Genomic DNA, 18285 nt, shown 5'->3' with positions numbered 1-18285 from the left:
GACGAAACAGCCCATGAGTTTAAAGCAAAATGTTCAAGAGATCCTTTAAAAAAAAAAAGAAGTTTATATTTCATGTCTGAACTGCTAGAAGCTGTTGGATATAATACTACCTATAGAGTGGACCTGAAACCTGAACACACTCCTGCTAGGCTTGGTGGATTTTACATGAAAACTGAGATCCCAGTCATATCCCACCTTGTCCTGCACAATTTAACTGAAAAACAAAAGCACCTCTTCCAGAGAAAAACGTCAAAAAGCTGCAATAATGGTTACATCAACATGCACATGCTAATGTTTTTTTTTAAGCACATTTCAGATTTATTTTCATAATTAATGCATAGTGGTCACTAGATGTGAACAAATATTGTAAAATTCTTTTTTTTTTTTTTTTTGGATTAATCAGCTTTTAGTGGAAGGTCTGCATGATGGAAGGAAAACCGGTAATTGTGACCCTATTGCTCAATATAACAGTGATGATATTGATTGTGATTACTAACCTCTGTTTTGAGACCAATTTCTTTCTCATTTTTCTTTATCACAATTTCCCCCACTCAAATTTAAAATATGCCTCATGACAAAAAAAATATACAAGTGTGGGTATTAAGGTCAGGGATAGTATGGAGAGCAAGCTTATTTTTCTACATTTTCCAAAATTATGAGCATCCTAAGAAAACATATCCATCCTCCCTTTCTACAGAAGTGAAATGTTCTCTTTATTTTAAAACCTAAAACATGCAAAATACTACTTCTAATAATTATCTTTATTTGTCATTACAACTTTGTACTTCCCAATGAAATCTTCTCTGCATTTAACCCATCCCTCAGGGCTCTGGGCTGCCACTGGGCAGCGCCAGAGGGGCATTCTGGGGCTAAGGGTCTTGCTTAGGGACTCAGAATGGCACTCTGTGGGATTCAAACCAGGGAATCTACAAGTTCCCTGGTCAGATCATCCAATTAAAATGTTGGAATAGAACACGTGACATTCTCGTTCCGTCGGATAGTGTGCTGCGGAGCCATCCAGTGTTGGCTTTCCTTGCCAGCTCATGGATTATTGGACTTTGACAGAGGAGTAATGAAAGGTTTTCTCAGATGAAAGATCAACGCAGATATTTTCTGATCAAGAAATGAACACGAGTGACCCTTTATTAGTAATTTCATGTATAAAAAGTTTTTTCCATTTTTAATTAGATTAAGCCTATATTCAAGTGTTTGGTTTGTCCTGTTTTATCTGGTTTGTTTAAAATTGATCAAAGCCAGGTTGTTTGCATCACAGAAGACTTAAATTGCTGCCAATAGGTGTTGAGTGTATATATATATATATATATATATATATATATATATATATATATATATATATATATATATATGCAGTTAGGCCCAGAAATAGTTGGACAGTGACACAGGTTGTGTTATTTTAGCTGTTTATGAAAACATACTCAGGATACAATTATATAATTAATATGGGCTTAAACTGCAGACTTTCAGCTGTAATTTGAGAGTATTCACATCCAAATTGGAGCAAGGGTTTAGGAATTACAGCTCTTTAATACATAGCCGCCTCTTTTTCAAGGGACCAAAAGCAATTGGACAATTGACTCAAGACAAAATAAATAATGAGGCTGCATGGGCTCTTCCCTCGTTAAGCTGTCATCAATAAATCAGTTAAAAGGTCTGGAGTTGATTCCAGTCATGGCGTTTGCATTTGGAAGCTGTTGCTGTTGCTCTCAATGGAAGTGAAACAGACCATCCTGAGGCTGAAAAAAAGAAGAAATCCATCCGAGAGATAGCAGAAATGTTACAAGTGGCCAAATCAACAGTTTGGTACATTCTGAGAAAAAAAAAGTGCACAGGTGAACTTGTGAACTCAGATGCCTGGACGTCCACAGAAGACAACAGTGGTGGATGATCACAGAATCCTTTCCATGGTGAAGAAAAACCCTTCACAGCATCCAATCAAGTGAAGAAGACTCCAGGAAGTAGGTGTATCAGTATTTAAGTCTACCATAAAAAGAAGACTTGAGACATGAGAGTAAATACAGAGGATTCACCACAAGGTGCAAACCATTAATCAGCCTCAAAAACAGAAAAGCCAGAATTGACTTTGCCAAAAACAGCTGAAGAAGCCAGCCCAGTTCTGGAACAGCATTCTTTGGACAGAGGAGACTAAAATCAAACTGTACCAGAATGATGGGAAGAAGAAAGTTTGGAGAAGAATAAAACAGCTCATGATCCAAAGCACATCACCTCTTCTGTAAAACATGGTGGAGGCAGTGTGATGGCATGGGAATGCATGGCTTCCAGTGGCACTGGGTCACTTGTGTTTATTGATGATGTAGACAGAAGCAGCTGGATGAATTTTGAAGTGTATAGGGATATACTTTCTGCTCAGATTCAGCCAAATGCAGCAAAGTTTATTGGATGGTGCTTCTTTGTACACATGAACAATAATCCAAAACATACTGCAAAAGCAACCCAAGAGTTCTTAAAGATAAGAAGTTGAATATTCTACAATGACCAAGTCAATCACCAGACCTCAGCCCACTCAAGAATACATCTCTTTTGCTCAAGACCAACCTTAAGGCAGAAAGACCCACAAACAAGCACCAACTGAAGACAGCTGCAGTAAAGGCCTGGCAAAGCATCACTTAGGAGGAAACCCAGCGTTTGGTGATGCCCATGGGTTCCAGACTTGCCTGCAAAGGATTGGCAACAAAATACTATAAAGGAACATTTTACTTAGGGTTATGTTTATTTGCTCAATTACTTCTGAGCCCCTGAAATGACGAGCGTTTATATGAAAAATAGCTACAATTTCTACATGTTTAATCATACATTTTTGTTTAACCCCTTGAGTTAAACCTTAAAGTCTGCACTTTAATTACATTGTAGTTGTTTCATTTCAAGCCCAACGTAGTGGGATGCAGAGACCAAATCATGAAGGTTGTGGCACTGCCCAAATATTTTTGGGCCTGTGTGTGTGTGTATATACACACACACACACACACACACACATATATATATATATATATATATATATATAGATAGATAGATAGATAGATAGATAGATAGATATAGAGAGATATATATATAGAGAGAGATGTAAATCACAATATCATGAATCATGACGTTGAAGTTTTGGTATGTTTTTTTATATATCATGATTCATGACAGATGTAACATCAAAGCATATTCTTTCTTGATTCTATGACTTTTGCCTAATTCAAGGGTTTGCTTACCTGTTCTAAAGATTGTAATACTTTTTTTTACTTTTGCTACTTTTTTCTTCCCTTATCCTACCGTTCTTGCATTTTTTTCCCTTGTGGAACCCATATACTTGATTTTTACCCAGTTTCACAAAACACAAAAAGTGTTCTTTGCAGCTGTTTTTGCAAATTTGTCAAGTGGTCTCCTGTGCTAACATGTAAATGTTTCCTTTTTTAAATTTTAGTATTTTTCAGATCACATTTAAATGTTTACTTAACTACAGATACAGCTAAAAAATAGAAAATTGTATAAAAGTGCAATATTTCTGCCAGTCATTTCAGAAAGTAAAATATTTATTTTATCCAATGAATTCATTAAACATACAGTAAAATAGTTCAAGCTTTTATTTCTCGTAATTTACATGATTATGGCTTCCAGGTAAAGAAAACCCAGATTACTTAGAGATCTGCCTTCAGGTCATCTGCCTTGTTGGGTCTGGTGTCTCTCATCTTCCTCTTGACAACAGCCCAGAGATTTTTTACGGGGTTCTGGTCAGGGGAGTCTGCTGGCCAATCAAGAACAGGAACACCATGGTCATGAGACCAGTTTTAGGTACCTTTGGCAGTGTACCAAGTCCTGCTGGAAAATAAAATCAGCAACTCCTCAAGCCAGGTGGATTCTGGGCCGCCCCACTCTTCCTCCAGATTCTGGGATCTTGATTTCCAAATGAATTGCAGAATTTATTTTTATCTTAATACAAGACTTTGGACCATTCTCCTGAGCCCAGGTAATATGCTTGTAGCCCATGTGTAGGATTCATCTGTGTATGGGAGCTTCTGAGGCACTGACTCCAGCCTCAATCCATTCCTTGTGAAGCTTCCCTAAATTCTTGAATGGATTTTACTAGGGATTAGAACTATTACATATAGGGTAATGTAGTTATTATTGCAAAAAAAAAAAAAAAAAAAAAAAAATTATAGTGTGATGGGTGTCAATATGTTTATAATTCTTCCCACTCATTTTCAAACTTATTTTGGTATATTTCCTTTATTTTTCGTGTGTTTTATTTCTTCTTTTTGTGCAAGATGTAGCCTACATTAATTCAACCAACGACTGTCTTCTGAACATCTGTCCAGTCAGTCTTCCTCATGATTGTGTCACCCTGACCCAGGGTGAGAGGCTCAGGAAACCTTTGCAGGTGCTTTGGTTAATTAGTTGATTAGGGTGGGACACCAGGAGCTTCCAATAATGTACTTCACACTGGCTAATCTAATTTTGGGAGACACTTTGGGTTTCCATTGTCTGTAAGCCATGATTATCAAAATTCCAAGAAACACAGACTTGGAATATATTTGTGTAATGATTCTATATGAGCTTCACTTTCTAAAATGACAAAAACGATTGCACTTTTACGTAATATTCAGATTTTTTCAGACGTACCAGTTACCCTGGCGGGAATTTACAGTTTTTGAAATGGCAAAATATTCGCCACTTTTTCAGTGCAAACACTTCAGGAGAACACATTATTCCGTCTTTCCTGTAGACCTTGAATGCAGCACAAGTAATGTCACGGAGACGAGGCGCACGCGCTTTTTTCCGGCTGTCTTGACACGCTCACGTGTTTTGTAAGAATGTGTGGCTAGCCTAGGTTCAGTCTGGGGTTGCAATCTGCCAGAAAACAACAACAAGAAGAAGAAGGTTCAGTCTGGACGAACAACCTGATGGAAGAACAGCGCATTTAACCTGGTAACGTACTCTAAATCTATTGAAGTTGTGTGAAATATGGCATGCTAGCCCACGTGCAAGAAGAAAATCAACAGAACATTTGTTTAATGCTATAAATCCTGTTTGAAAGAACCATGTCACGTATGCAATTTTAATACATTTTGATTGACTGCTGATGTTATCAAAGAGGAAACAGTAAACGGACAGTTTTAACAGATCTGCATGGTCGCATTAGAAATTAGATGGGGGAATGAAGTATTTAAATTGTAGGGGGCGCTGTTTCCTCTGGTCAGCTTCCCATTTAAAGGAATGCGTGAATGTATCTTGTAGTTTGCTTGAACAGAGTACACTTAAAGTAACCTGACAACAGCCAGCTGTATGTATCGCTCCGCCTATGTGAGTGGAGCTAGGCGGAGCGATACATACAGCTGGCTGTTGTCAGGTTACACTTAAAGGAGCAATAAACAAAATTTCATTATTTTAGATAGAAAAAAAATAGTTTTGTGAAGAACTAAATGTATATTTTTAGATGGACTATGGTTAAACATGACAAACATCTCTGTGTTCTCCAATCTCTTGTTTACATAGCCGGCCGACCACAGAGGGCTGAGCTCCACACTGCCTGTACAATGCCACTGCCAGGGACAAAATGGCGGAGGGCACGCCCATCGTATCAAACCGTTCTCCTGCTAACAGCATTATAAAGTTATTCTTCACTAGACATGTTCCTCTAAAAGCTGATGCTGTTTTGCTGTGTCTTTATCATATGCAAATATCCGCATATGAGCGATGGGTGAGAAGGGGAAACGGGTGCCAAGAGCTGGAGGGAGGTAGGGAGAGACATGGCTTGAGCCACATCTTGTTTTGGTCTACAGACAGTGTTCAAGCTGCACCTAGTGGTGAAAAATTGCTTATTGCTCCTTTTAAGGATAGGAACAGTGCATGCTCTACACCTAAGAATACAGACCCATCAGACTATCACCATGTGTAATGGGAACAATTATGAACACTCATTAATTTCCTGAAGCTATGGTGCATTCCATTTGTCCTCGGTAGTCAGAATTCACAACCTCTGGGTCGGAAAATTCAACTGGAAAGGCCCCTAAAGTCGGTATTATGAGCCGAAAAGTCAGTGCAGCAGGATTGTACTCTAGCATTCATGATGGCTGCTACTCACAGCAACATTGTGTAAAACATTATACCTTGACTGTAGCAGCTCTCTATTATTTATTTAACATTTGGTCAGTTAAGGCTGGTTCACACAGCAGGATTTTTCAAGTACATCCCGCTGCAGCCTGCGGGAAGGCGGGGCTTGACATCAAGCCACATCAAGGACAGCCATTTTGGATTTCCACCTTTTTTTTTTTTTTTTTTTTTTTTTTTTTAAGAAGCCGATCCAAATTGCTTCCATTCTTACGGAGAGAACGAAAAAAATATAAATAAATAAATAAATAATAATTAGGAGTTTTCCATTAGTTTCAAATTGTTTACCATATTATGCAGTTCTGCATCTGGGGCGAGAGAAGGACAGAGGGAGCAGAGAGAGGCAGCCAACACAGTAACACATAGAATGGATGAAAAATGGCAATGATATTGATAATGATAATGATCGCAGTGATAATGATAGCAGTAATGCTAGCAATAAGACTATGAGCAGTGGCTGTAATTGTAGCAGAGTAGGAACACGGGGACAGCAGGAAACTCCCAATCACAGATCCAGCTTCCACAGCTCTAGGAACACCCATAGACTTAATATAAGAGTAGACGCGGCAGGTTCTGCCTATGCTGCGATGCGTCGGAGCGTCTGCCATGTTAAATGTGGCAAATCTGCAGTTACTCAGTCACTTAAACAGTATCAGAGGGACTTTAATCTCAGAATATACTTTGTATTCGTAATATTTTTATTTTTGCAATATTACAAGTTTATTTTCGTATCCCTTTAGCTTCATTCTCCTGAATTTATTCTCGTAAAGAATAAAATTAATTAAAATAATCTAACCTGGCCCTATTACTCCAGGAGTGAAATAATTCTGCAAACTGTGAACATTCTGGAAATGTTTCCTCTTAATTCTCATAATATGACGTTTTTCTCATAACATTACCACTTTTATGTTTTTTTTTTTTTTTTTTTTACTTTATTGTCCTAGGTCTTTTTTTTCCTCATATTAGTAATTTTACCTCTTTAAAGTTATACTATGCAACCGGGGTTGATTTTCCAGCGAGGCTCCCCCCAGAGGGCGAAAGTAAAAGTGCACTGTTGTAAAGATGCTCAGCTGTTCTGGTTTCTCCGTGAAGCCAGGCGCGGTTGTTTTGAGCTTAGCAGACAGGCGAACGCAACGAAAAGTGGAAAAAACGGCAGTACAAACAATGACTAACACAGTGAAGGTATGAACAACAAGCTTCCCGCAGCGCTATCTTGGCGATGTGGAGTACGGTGGAGGTGGCGGCCGCCGCCTCGCCAGTTTTATTATTATTATTATTATTTATTTTTTTATTTTTTATTTTTTTATGTTGGCGAGACGTACCGCCTCGCCAAGCCGCGGCAGCCGCCTCGCCGCGGCCGCCGAGGTAGCGTCTCGCCAACATAAAAAAAAAACAAATAAAATAATAATAATAATAATAATAAAACTCGATATGCTTGCATGTTTATTTGACGTTAACACGCGGTTCTTTGTTATTGCTTTCGCGCTTGCATATAGTGAATGGCAGGGCAAAAACACATGGAGTTCTCGCCGTAAAGCAAGACTTCTGTGTGTGCGGGCCGTGAGCTCTTGCAATTGCAAGTGCGGTATTTCCCCCACAGACCCCCAGGGCGGCCGAGAAAACCTTTGTTCGACCTGAAATGACTCATTTAATCATCCAAAACGGTATGGAACACATTAATTAACTGAAAAATGTTGCATAGTATGCCTTTAATACTCCCCCAAAAAGTGTGTTCCTAAAGTTTTGCATGAGACACGGTTTTATTAAACAATGAAGACCACGATGTTTAGATTTAACAAATTGATCCTTATATTCATAACACACACACATATATATATATATATATATATATATATATATATATATATATATATATATATATATATATATAATCACACAGCTATTTATTTGTCTTATTTATAATGCTTGAAAGTCTATATATGCACATCTATGTCTAAATACAATAGCCTGTACTGTACGCAAGCTAAAAACCTTGAAAAAGAATGGTCTTGCACAGCTTTTTCCTAGTGTTGCCACTCTGCAGCTTTATAGTGTGTCCAGTTTTGCAGCCTTAGTTTATAGAAGGCAGATACAAGTAGTGAATCAGACCGAATACATTTCCATGCAGCACAGGAATGAGGTATCTTCTCCGATCCACGTTCACTACTACAGAACTTAACTTTTTTCTGCCACATACATATTGTATGTGGCATATTGTACAGCCATATTGGCTGTGACGTGCGGACCTGCGCCCAACGACGAGTCTACGTATATGATGTCTATGTGAACACCTGCAGGGAGTGATAGGAGGAGAGAGAGGAGGGGGACGAGAAAGCAAAGGAGTACGGGAAAGGGAGAGAGTACAGTTAGTAACATTGAACAAGGCCAAGAGCCGCCTGTGAAACTGGAGACTGCCTCTCTCCCCCGTTCAGGACTTACAAGCTTATGCGCTACATTGATGCACAGTTTACTTAGTGTATATAGCGTCTGTGTATATATAATTTTACTTCTTATTTTACTGTATTCTTATTTTTTGTCTGCACCATCAATACCAAGTCAAATTCCTTGTAAGTGCAAACCTACTTAGCGATTAAACTTGATTCTGATTCTGGTTAATGGAATGAGGTTGCACCGGGAGGGAGAGAGAGAAAGAAGAGGGGAGCTCGGTTCATCATGGGAAATCCCAAAGACCACAAAAACCTTCTTAAAAGTACCTCAATCAAAATGGCTTTTTTCATGTAAACTCAAGCAAGGCCAATTCACCGTTGTCCACTTGATGAAGACTGGAAAACACAGAAATTGTGCTTTTCAGCAAGACACTGTCATGACTGCGATACAGTGGCTGGTGCAGAACCTGGAGACTGTGACACAGACTCTGAGCACCGTCGGACTTTGGCAGTGTGACTCTCTGCCTGAAAAGTGAAGTAGCTGCATTATATGCAGGCTGTCAGTTAAGCTTTTACATTTCAATAATTCCAGAAAACAAGTGTGCAAATCTGTAACAAAAATTATTTTAGATTCACAGTCAATTCAAAATTGTTGATAATGTAGCATCCCGGTTGAAAAGATGGTCTCTCAAACTGATGGTTCACAATCCTTTTATTGAAAAGCCTTGCTTGTGAACACACCGTAAGAGCTGCATAAACAAAACAAATACATTATTAACAGGGCTCTCAACTCTTACGCATTGACCGTGTCACGGTGACACACGCATTTCACTGACTTCACACGCTCACACGCAAACATGGCATTTCTCACGCATACAAATCACAAAGCCCATCTGCGCTGCGGACGACAAAACTCCGCCTTCTGCTGAGCTGTTTCGGCTTCTTTCACAACTTGTGGCCATCAGTAATTCCTACTGCAGTTCGTGTTAACAAAGCAGCAGGAAGAGCCATCAGAGTTATGAATAATTTTAGTCTTAACCAGTGGTGAAAGTGAGCCGGTAAGGTCCTGTACTGCGTACGCGGGGGGGCTGCTGCTAGATGAATGCTTCATTCAGAACCAGTCATGGCTGCACGCTGGATCATAAAACAGTTCTGCTAACCAAATGCAGTTTAAAACGTCACTTAGTCTGTTTATATGTTTCGTTTTTATTTCTGCATTTTTTAACCACATGCACCGTATTTCTGTGCCTCAGCGTTCGCTCCTCTCCCCCCTTTTTTTCCCTCGGACCAGGTGCTTTTATCACCGTTCATCATTCAAAACGTGAATCGCTGCGTTTAATTGTCCCCACATCGGTAGCAACATGTGCCAGTTAAAGTCAATAGGAGAGTTACTAGCTGTGTTTCATCCTCTTTTGTTTTTAACAATATAGAATCAGTGCCGCTTCGGTGGGCTGCTGCCTTGTGCTTTAGTTCAGGTGCGCACTTTTAAGGGTCATTTTAAAGAACTTGTAATCAGGTCTTCATCTCAGACCTCTCAGTCCCCCTCTCCCCTCTACAGGAGTCCTTTACAGTATTTATGCATTTTCCCCCCATTGGTGCGCTGGTGCACGCGGCGCACCAACGGGGGTAAAATCCACCCACCTCATTGCCCAGAGCGCACTGACGAGAGCAATAGAGATTTGTTTGGTCAGCGCGGCGTCTGCGATGAGAAACCTGTCGCTGTGAAAGGTGATAATGGTTATAAACTGCAATAGTCTGGAAGCGCATTGAGCTGAAAAGAGGGACACATCAGCAGCTGGATCTTGCGTAAAGACGCAGCGCGAACCTCTGTGAGCTTCAGTGTTGCTGCTGAGGGGAAAATGTTGACCATAAAGGCTTGATGAAACTCAGCCTGATTCACCAATCAGGTTATAGATCTACAATGATAAAATATCCCATAGATGAATGTTTAACAGTATAATAATTCTGTCAATAACTTAAAACTACTTTATTTTATTCAGTATTGTCCATCTGTTTATTCAGTATTGTCAACAATTGTGTGTTTATGTTTTAATCCACTAACTGAACAATAAAGTATTAATACGTCTCTTTCTCTTTTTAACAAAAGTAATACATGTCTACTTCAATGTCTGGTGGGATAAAAATGAGATGGAGTTGACTCCACTGGCTCTTCCAGGGCCCGGTTAGCCAGGCCCCCAAACAAGCCCCGTCCCCAAAATTAGCATAATCTCACTCTTAACTTTTGATAAAAGTTGAGAGGTCTGATTATTAACTCTCACAGTATGTTTCTTTTAACATTTAACATTGCCCTTTAATTTTTTATCGTACTGCAAAAATAAATTAAATGATGCACCAAATTGCAAGCACCTGTGACTTTATACATCATATAACAATGAAACTTATACTTTCATATCACTAAACATAACTGGCTCACTGTGCAAAATGAACGCTCCCTGCTGGAAAGAAAATGAAACTGCTACACTTAACAACCTGTATGGCCCGTGACTAAAAATACATTTACAAAAGAAAAAGTCAATACCAACCTTGTTCCCTTATCAACCAGGTGCTAATGTACCTTTAAGGTTACAATATTTTCCGTTTAACGAACTCTAGTGAGCAGAGAGGTGGTATGCTTCATTACCACCTCTCTGCTCATTAGAGTTTGTGCTATTACTGCACCGATTTCCGGTTTTAAACCTTTTTTAAAATAAAAGCATCGGCTTGAAATAAATAATAAACAAATGTTAACTAATTATGACTGAACATAGACAGGTCATTTACAGATAAAGTTAATGCAGCTGTTGACGAGGTGCATCACAGAATTAGACAATGTTACGTCAGCATTTCCAATATGGCTGTCCTTGATGTGGGCGGGGCTTGATGACAAGCCCCACCTTCCCGCAGGCTGCAGCGGGATGCTTCCCGAATTTTTAGGTCTTTTTCATTTTTTTCCCCCCCCAATCTCCCCCTTCCGACGGGCGGCGATTCTGTGTGCCTCTTAATAATTTTAAGAGAATATCCTGCCATGTGTGTTGTGTTAAGAGCGATCGGGTTGAACGTCGGGACCGCTCCGACCTCAAATTGGGTATATTGAAAATATTGGATTGTCTTGGCCTGATCCTAGCATGTGTGGTTTCCTCCAACGACAAACAAGCAGGCAGCCTGTTGAATGTGACGTGTAGCTATTCAGGAAGAGGCAATCCCTCAGAGGCCCTCCTTTGGTCAACTGCCATGACCAGAGCCATCAGCCGGGTGTCATATGATGGTTACCAGCAATCATTGAGTGTTGATCCTGGTTGCCAGCTCAACTCTTCCCTCCTGTTCCATAGCCAACTTGAGGCTTTCTCTGCTGCTTTGGTCAATCTTTGCATTGCTTGCTTTCTCTGCCACCCCACTGCTGTCAACACCTTCCAAGCTGACTGAGCTGGGAAACCTCTACATCCAATGTCCATGCGGTAGAACCATGTCTGCCAACCCTTTTTGTGATGATCTGACTTCCTCATAAATCCTCATAATTTTAATAATTGATGTGAGCAGGTGAAAACATAACATTGACTAAATGCTAAAGCATTGCTAAGCTGAAGATTCACCCAAAACAATTTTGGTTTGTGTTATCTATGATACTGTGCTTGTTAATGTTCAGGTCTAAGTCTCGATGACTGCAGCTACAAATATTTTGAGCGATCGGATCGATTTTGAAATGTTGCTTTAAAGGTACAGTGGCCGATATTCCTGGAAATGTAGCTAAGAAATGGCCAAATCACTTTTTGAAATGACTAAAGAGACCAGACCTGCTTTCCTGCTGCTCATTGGGATCGCATGAACAAATCTCCCAAATCCACTCTGGTCTTATTTCTTTCTTCTTTCTTCTCATAAACTTGGGAGACAATTTGCTTCTTGCAACTCTCAGCCGTTTTCAAAGTAGAGCAGCAGTGACAGCAGCGGAGCTACAGTGAATGGGTAACACCGAAGCTATCTGGATACATAAACATTTGAAGTGTGAATTTGCACCAAAGGGAAACTAGCAAGGAAGGAGCACATTGGCTTTAGGTGAGAACCTCACCATGTTTGGCATGAGGGACAACCAATAGATAAGATCATCCCTCTGGAACTCAGTCGAAAAAAGATTGTCCACTATATCTTTTTAATAAAGGGGAATTAGTAACATGTTGACTGAACTGTTGTTTTAGGAAATGTCATAATTAAATGCTGAGTTCATTGTTCATCTCATTTACCCAATGCTTAATGAAATCTAAAGCTTGCACTATTTGCACACTTTTCTCAATAAATTGCGCACAGAAAAAACAGTGCCTCCTAGAGAACCATATCTGATGGATGGAGAGTAGAATGCCTGTTTAGGGATGTGGAAAAACTGTCAGAAATTATGTTCAGTGAGTTGTTTTGATATATAGATGGGTTAAAAACTACCATAAAACATCAAGAGGCAAATTGGATTATAGTGGGACTGAGTGATATTTTGATATCCTAGATTTCTACTGGACATCAATGCATCTATCCTTTTAGTCCAACATGAAACAGCACAATGTGTTTTTTTTTAGATACGATAATGGCCACACACAATCTGGTGAATGATGCCCAAAAGCAGAGCTCCTGTGGGGCTGCAGAGAATCGAGACTCCTCCATCCAAGTAAGGATAATCCAAGTTCCAGCCAACTGTGGGCCCATCACAGCTCAACATGCATCTCCAAGTTCGTCAAAGAGCAACTGTGTCACAATGCCACAAAAGATCCTCCACAGCGGTCAGGGGCACCAACCTACCTCCTCTACAATCACAGTCCAAGGGTCTCACCTTTCTCCTTCTGTTGTGGTAGTTGCAAAGACGTCAACACCAGGAGGAGTGAGTCTAGGCAGCCAGCATGTAGTAACCCCAGGGTTGCTACATGCTGGCAAGAAGGTGGTTATAACGGTACCACGATCTGCCGTATCAAACCAAGTTACCTCTACATCACCGCAAAATGCATCTTCTCAGTTACCTACCAATATCCAGATCCCATCAGGTAATGTACTGATATCTCAGCAATGTGTACTTTAGCTTTATTCACAGCTTTACTTGACTCCATATTCACCCTGTGCAAGAGTTTAAATACCTGCTGTGAGCTGCCCAAAGTGTACACTAGAGCTGTGGAATTTTTCTAGCCTCAATAGTTTCAGTTCCTTCTCTGGATAGAACGGGCACACTATCTTCAGCTGTCCTTTTACAGATATTTGTCCTGTGCCCGTTTTCACAAAAAACCCTAAGACTAAAAGTAGCTCTTGGTGACGTCATCTTAGGAAAAATTGCCAATTCAATTTTATTGGAATAGCACCAGTTGACAACACATGCATCTCAAGGCTCTTTTTAAAAAGTCAAATTCAATTAAATCATCCAGACACATTGGTCAAAAAGTTTCCTAGCTAAGGACACCCAGTGCATTTAGTCTTGACAAGCAGCATTCACTCATGAAAGAACGTAGAGCCACGGTGTACAGTCGTCCAGTATGACTCTACGCTCAGGGTGCAATTGCTTTGCAGCAATCCCTCATACTGAGCATGCATGAGGTGACAGTGGAGAGGAAAACTCCCCTTTAACAGCATCACCTGCGTCGACTGACTGGGGATTAGAGAAGACGGAGCAGAGACACAAAAAAGCACAGTAGCACATTTATCCAGGAATCCTTTCTATGTTCTATGATAATGGCAGATAATCTGCCCCCCTCTAAATAGATAAACTTCTATGTAGATAAGATAAACTTTGTCATTCCAACAGAGAAAAAATAATTGTTTTCAGCGGCCAGACTGGTTAAAAGTATGACTCTAGTAACATCATTTTACTGAGGGTAAATATGAAAAATATTGAATAATAATGAATAAATTAAATGTATAAAGAATTTAGTACAGACCTTTTTTTTTATTTAAAGACTGTAAAATGCCCTCAGTAAACATTTTAGAAATACACACTAGACTTGTCTAGTGTGTATTTCTCTCTTTCTCACCTCCTATCTTGATAGGTGAGAAAGTATTTTCTTTATTATACATGTCAGTAACCTAAATGGCCATCTCTAAGTTTGCTTGTGATGCTATGTTCTTTCTAGCTTTTGATTGCTGCACAGAGCGCTTGTCACTTTCCAGGCTAGTGTGTAAAAGCAGCAGGGTAATTCACTTCAAAGTTCCACCTCTTGGCACTGTGATCCTGGGATCCATTTACCTTTCAACACTCCTCTTTTTTCCTACCAAGGATGTGCGGACTGAGGTGATTCTCCTCTGTTCACTTAGTTTTTTTTCCCACCTTTTTTTTTTCTTAATTTCATGTAATTTTTCTTTTGCCAAATACAACTGCTTTATACAAGCAGGCAATCCCAGTAAAATGCTAACAGGTGAGTGCATTAATATCAAATAGATGAAGTGTTAAAATGACCAGTATTGTGAGTAACATGACAATAAGGAAATCTTACAGAATGTAAATAAGATGCGTTTAGATATTTTAATGCTGTGACAATTATCATTTTGTCTCCATTGGTTACGAGGAGCACTTTTGTGTGGTGTATTAATTAAAAATAAATATATAAACATCTAAATTTCTGTTGTCTCCTTACTCAGTGGCTCTCAGCAGCTTTCTGAATCGTTCTTAAGCTAAGACTCCAAGGTAGGAATATTTAGGCTAAGATAGATCTGAGAGACTGAGAATCTTCGTGAATACAGGCACTGGGCTTCATTTTTGCATTATAAGAAAAACTGTATTTTATTTGATGTCATCCCTTCTTTATTTTTAAAACATTTTTGTGAAAATGTCTGACTGATCCACCCAGTCTGTTTAGAAAGAAAATATAATTTTCTGACTTTGCCCTAAAGTCTTAAAGTCAACACTTGGTGAAACATATGATTTCCTGTGCTTGATATTATCCACTGCATTGAAAGGTCTTAGATTTATTAGTTCCTTACATCCTTGTAGGACCTGATGTCTCTTAGGCCTTGTATTATATAACCCTGAGTATCGCCGTACCAATTTTGTCAGGTATGATGCTTATCCGCAGTGACAGTGGTCAGCTGATGATGGTATCTCAGCAGGTCTTGGCCCAGGCTCAACAGGGTCAAAGAAGTGTCAGTGGCCAAGCCCCCAAAATACTAACTCAGCAGGTGTGTTTGTGGCTTTTTTTCTCTTTTAATTTTAATAAAACTAAAAAAAATCCCATTTTAAGAATTGTTGGCACATGTGTTTAAATTTTAGGTTCCTGCATCTACAGGAAGTATAAGTATTGACAGCAAGGTCAAAGTGATCAGGGTGGCAGCGCCCTCCAGCTTACAGACTGCGTCGGCCCAGAAGAGCGCTGTGGTATGACAGATGAGCAAGTTTACGTTCATCTCTGAAAGCATCTTTGACTAATGACAAACCTCACCAGTTTAGAATTTATCTGAGTAGGGTTATCAGGAAATGCTTAGTGTAACTTACTCCGATGTAAAGGCATAACTTTGACAAAATTTGAAAAATGTCACCAAAGTGGTGGTTCCAAGAGGCACTGGGCTATAAAGTGTGGGGATGAGGTTGGTGGGGGTTTAGTAGGAGGCTGTGGTCAGGATGAGGGAAAGTGACACGTTGAAACATGGAGTGATCAGTGTGACATCTGGTGGTTTCGCCACGGATCGCCCAGAAGCTGGCCCTGCCGAGGTAGAAGAGGACAGAATGGGAGCGGGTTCTGAGTGTTGAAGTAATGTTAAACGCTATTGATCAATGCTCCCAATACTCACAATTCCAACTCCTGAGTCTGATTCGCCACGGGGTTAACTAGGCAAATGTGTCTGACTGAGTTGCAATCATACCCAAAAGCAGGGCTATGATGAAGAAAGTGTGTATCGTTTGAACCAATAGGAAAATTTGTCGCCATCAAGTACATATCACTGCAGCGCCTGTTGGATATCCAACTCCGCCCATCCAAGTCGGCCATTTTGAATACGTCACTCCTCAACTCCGCCCATCCAAGTCCGCCATTTTTAATACGTCACCCCTGGGAAGTGTGGCGCGGTGAAAGTAAAAATATGAAGGGCAAACTTTAGAAAGTTTTAATTACAACATAAAAAACTGCAGTCACGTTATTTTTCGGTGACAGTAGCCGTTAAAATCATTTCCCAAATATAAAAATGTTGCAATAAACATGCATTATCGTAATTGCTTCATGGCAATATAGACATTAATTTAAAAATAGTGAAATTAATCTTGCAAACGCTGAATTAAACTCAATACGTAATATTGTGTTAAAATAGTATGTGTTAACCCTCAATTGGACCCATTGTGTTGATCAAAGGGCTGGTTATCCTTTTTTTTTCTTCATGAAATTTGGTGACTTTTCCTCATTTGGGGTCATGAACTTGTGTGTAAAATCTGGAATCTTGTGTGTAAAGTCACTTTGATGTGTAGTGCAGAGTTTGTATACAAAGATGATGGTGCGGGTCATTTTGACCCGGCCACATTAATGTAGGTAAGTAGCTGTTCAGATCTAAAAAATCCACCCCTGAGACCCAGACCCAGGTGTGTGTGAAGGATCTGGGTCTGAGGGTCTGTGTAAAACACGCTACATCACCACATCAAAGTTAAGGTAGACTGTCATCATCAATATGACCAGGAGTCATATTGATGATGTGTGAAATGTAAGAATTACATCTGCAGAAAGTACACAGTAATATTCCAAAACAAGGGAAAACACACTACCTTCGTAACCATGGCATGTCATCCTAAAAGAAACAGAGTGCAAACAGGCTCACAATACAAGTTTAAACCAAAGGATGCTTTGTCAGTATGATGAAGGCTGTGTGCAAATATCAGTTCATGAGAGTAGGAATACTCAAACGGGAATACTCAACTTACTTAGAATATTTAACTCACAGACAAAATAATAATTTAGGACCATCAAAGTTTATGTGTGTGCGCATTAGTGTCAGGGTCACAAATTTTCACAAGAGGAGTCCCCACAAAATCATACCTGACTGAAGTCAAATCTCCACCCCAAGGCCATATAAAGAGCGTACTGTAAAGTAGAGATGCAAATCAGAAGGATGGCACGAACATTTTGTATAGGTCTACTGAGACATCTACATGAATATTTCAGTGCCAGTCAAGAGACTCAGACTGGACTACTCTGTATGTCATGGGGAACAACAATGTAAAAAGTGCCTCTGCACTCAAAACTGACCATAACCATGAACACAGTCATTTGAATTGGCCTGGCTGGGAGGGTCCTGCAAAATGTGACAAAATATTGTAACATACACATACACTCCCCTCACACTAATACAATTATTACCACCACAGCTTAATAATGCAAATCCTAAATACTACTGTACCGTGTTTCTGATGACTTTCCAGTGGCCAGTAGCCAAGTGTGTGGCAATTGAGCTACAGATAGTAAACAGAACATTAGTTGAGCAGGCAAAGAGTTGTAGCGCAAAACCCTCACCACCAAAACCCTTTTACAGAACGAGCAGTGAAGCTAGGTGAAACTAAAATGTGCAATTTAAAGTAGAGATGATCTCTTCTGATTGACTTTTGGTTTTGATAACTTAAATAATGCTTAACTGCCCCACTACACATGCACACAAACGCATATATTCCTAAAGCCATAGACAACAGTTAAAGCTTGATGTAGTAACCCAGTGAATGAAGTAGTTTAGTGGCAAATTTGCCCATTGGTGTATGAATGAACAGTCTATGTAATAACTAATGGCCCCATGTCAATTTTCTAATAATTATTTCATAACTGTTGTCTATGAGTTTCAG

General features: G+C 39.6%; 1 protein-coding gene across 3 annotated transcripts in view; it reads left to right on the top strand.

Annotated features, from left to right (window-relative positions):
- Positions 1 to 3546: 3546 nt before the first annotated feature.
- The window catches only part of LOC105924004 (transcription initiation factor TFIID subunit 4B-like), an 89103-nt gene continuing 74364 nt past the window's right edge, over positions 3547 to 18285 (top strand). Inside the window, exons 1-4 of one of the 3 annotated variants that reach the window (XM_036130294.1) lie at positions 3547 to 4950; positions 13079 to 13537; positions 15532 to 15653; positions 15745 to 15849. In XM_036130294.1, coding sequence (XP_035986187.1) covers positions 13087 to 13537; positions 15532 to 15653; positions 15745 to 15849 — 678 coding nt within the window. In that variant the 5' untranslated portion in view covers positions 3547 to 4950; positions 13079 to 13086. The remainder of the gene's footprint in view (positions 4951 to 13078; positions 13538 to 15531; positions 15654 to 15744; positions 15850 to 18285) is intronic. The other 2 variants (XM_036130295.1, XM_036130296.1) reach the window with 2 other exon arrangements.

Source organism: Fundulus heteroclitus, unplaced genomic scaffold (genome assembly GCF_011125445.2).
Source record: "Fundulus heteroclitus isolate FHET01 unplaced genomic scaffold, MU-UCD_Fhet_4.1 scaffold_326, whole genome shotgun sequence".
Taxonomy (NCBI): Eukaryota; Metazoa; Chordata; class Actinopteri; order Cyprinodontiformes; family Fundulidae; genus Fundulus; species Fundulus heteroclitus.
The sequence above is the reverse complement of the archived record's forward strand: the minus strand, read 5'-3'. Positions and strand labels throughout refer to the sequence as shown.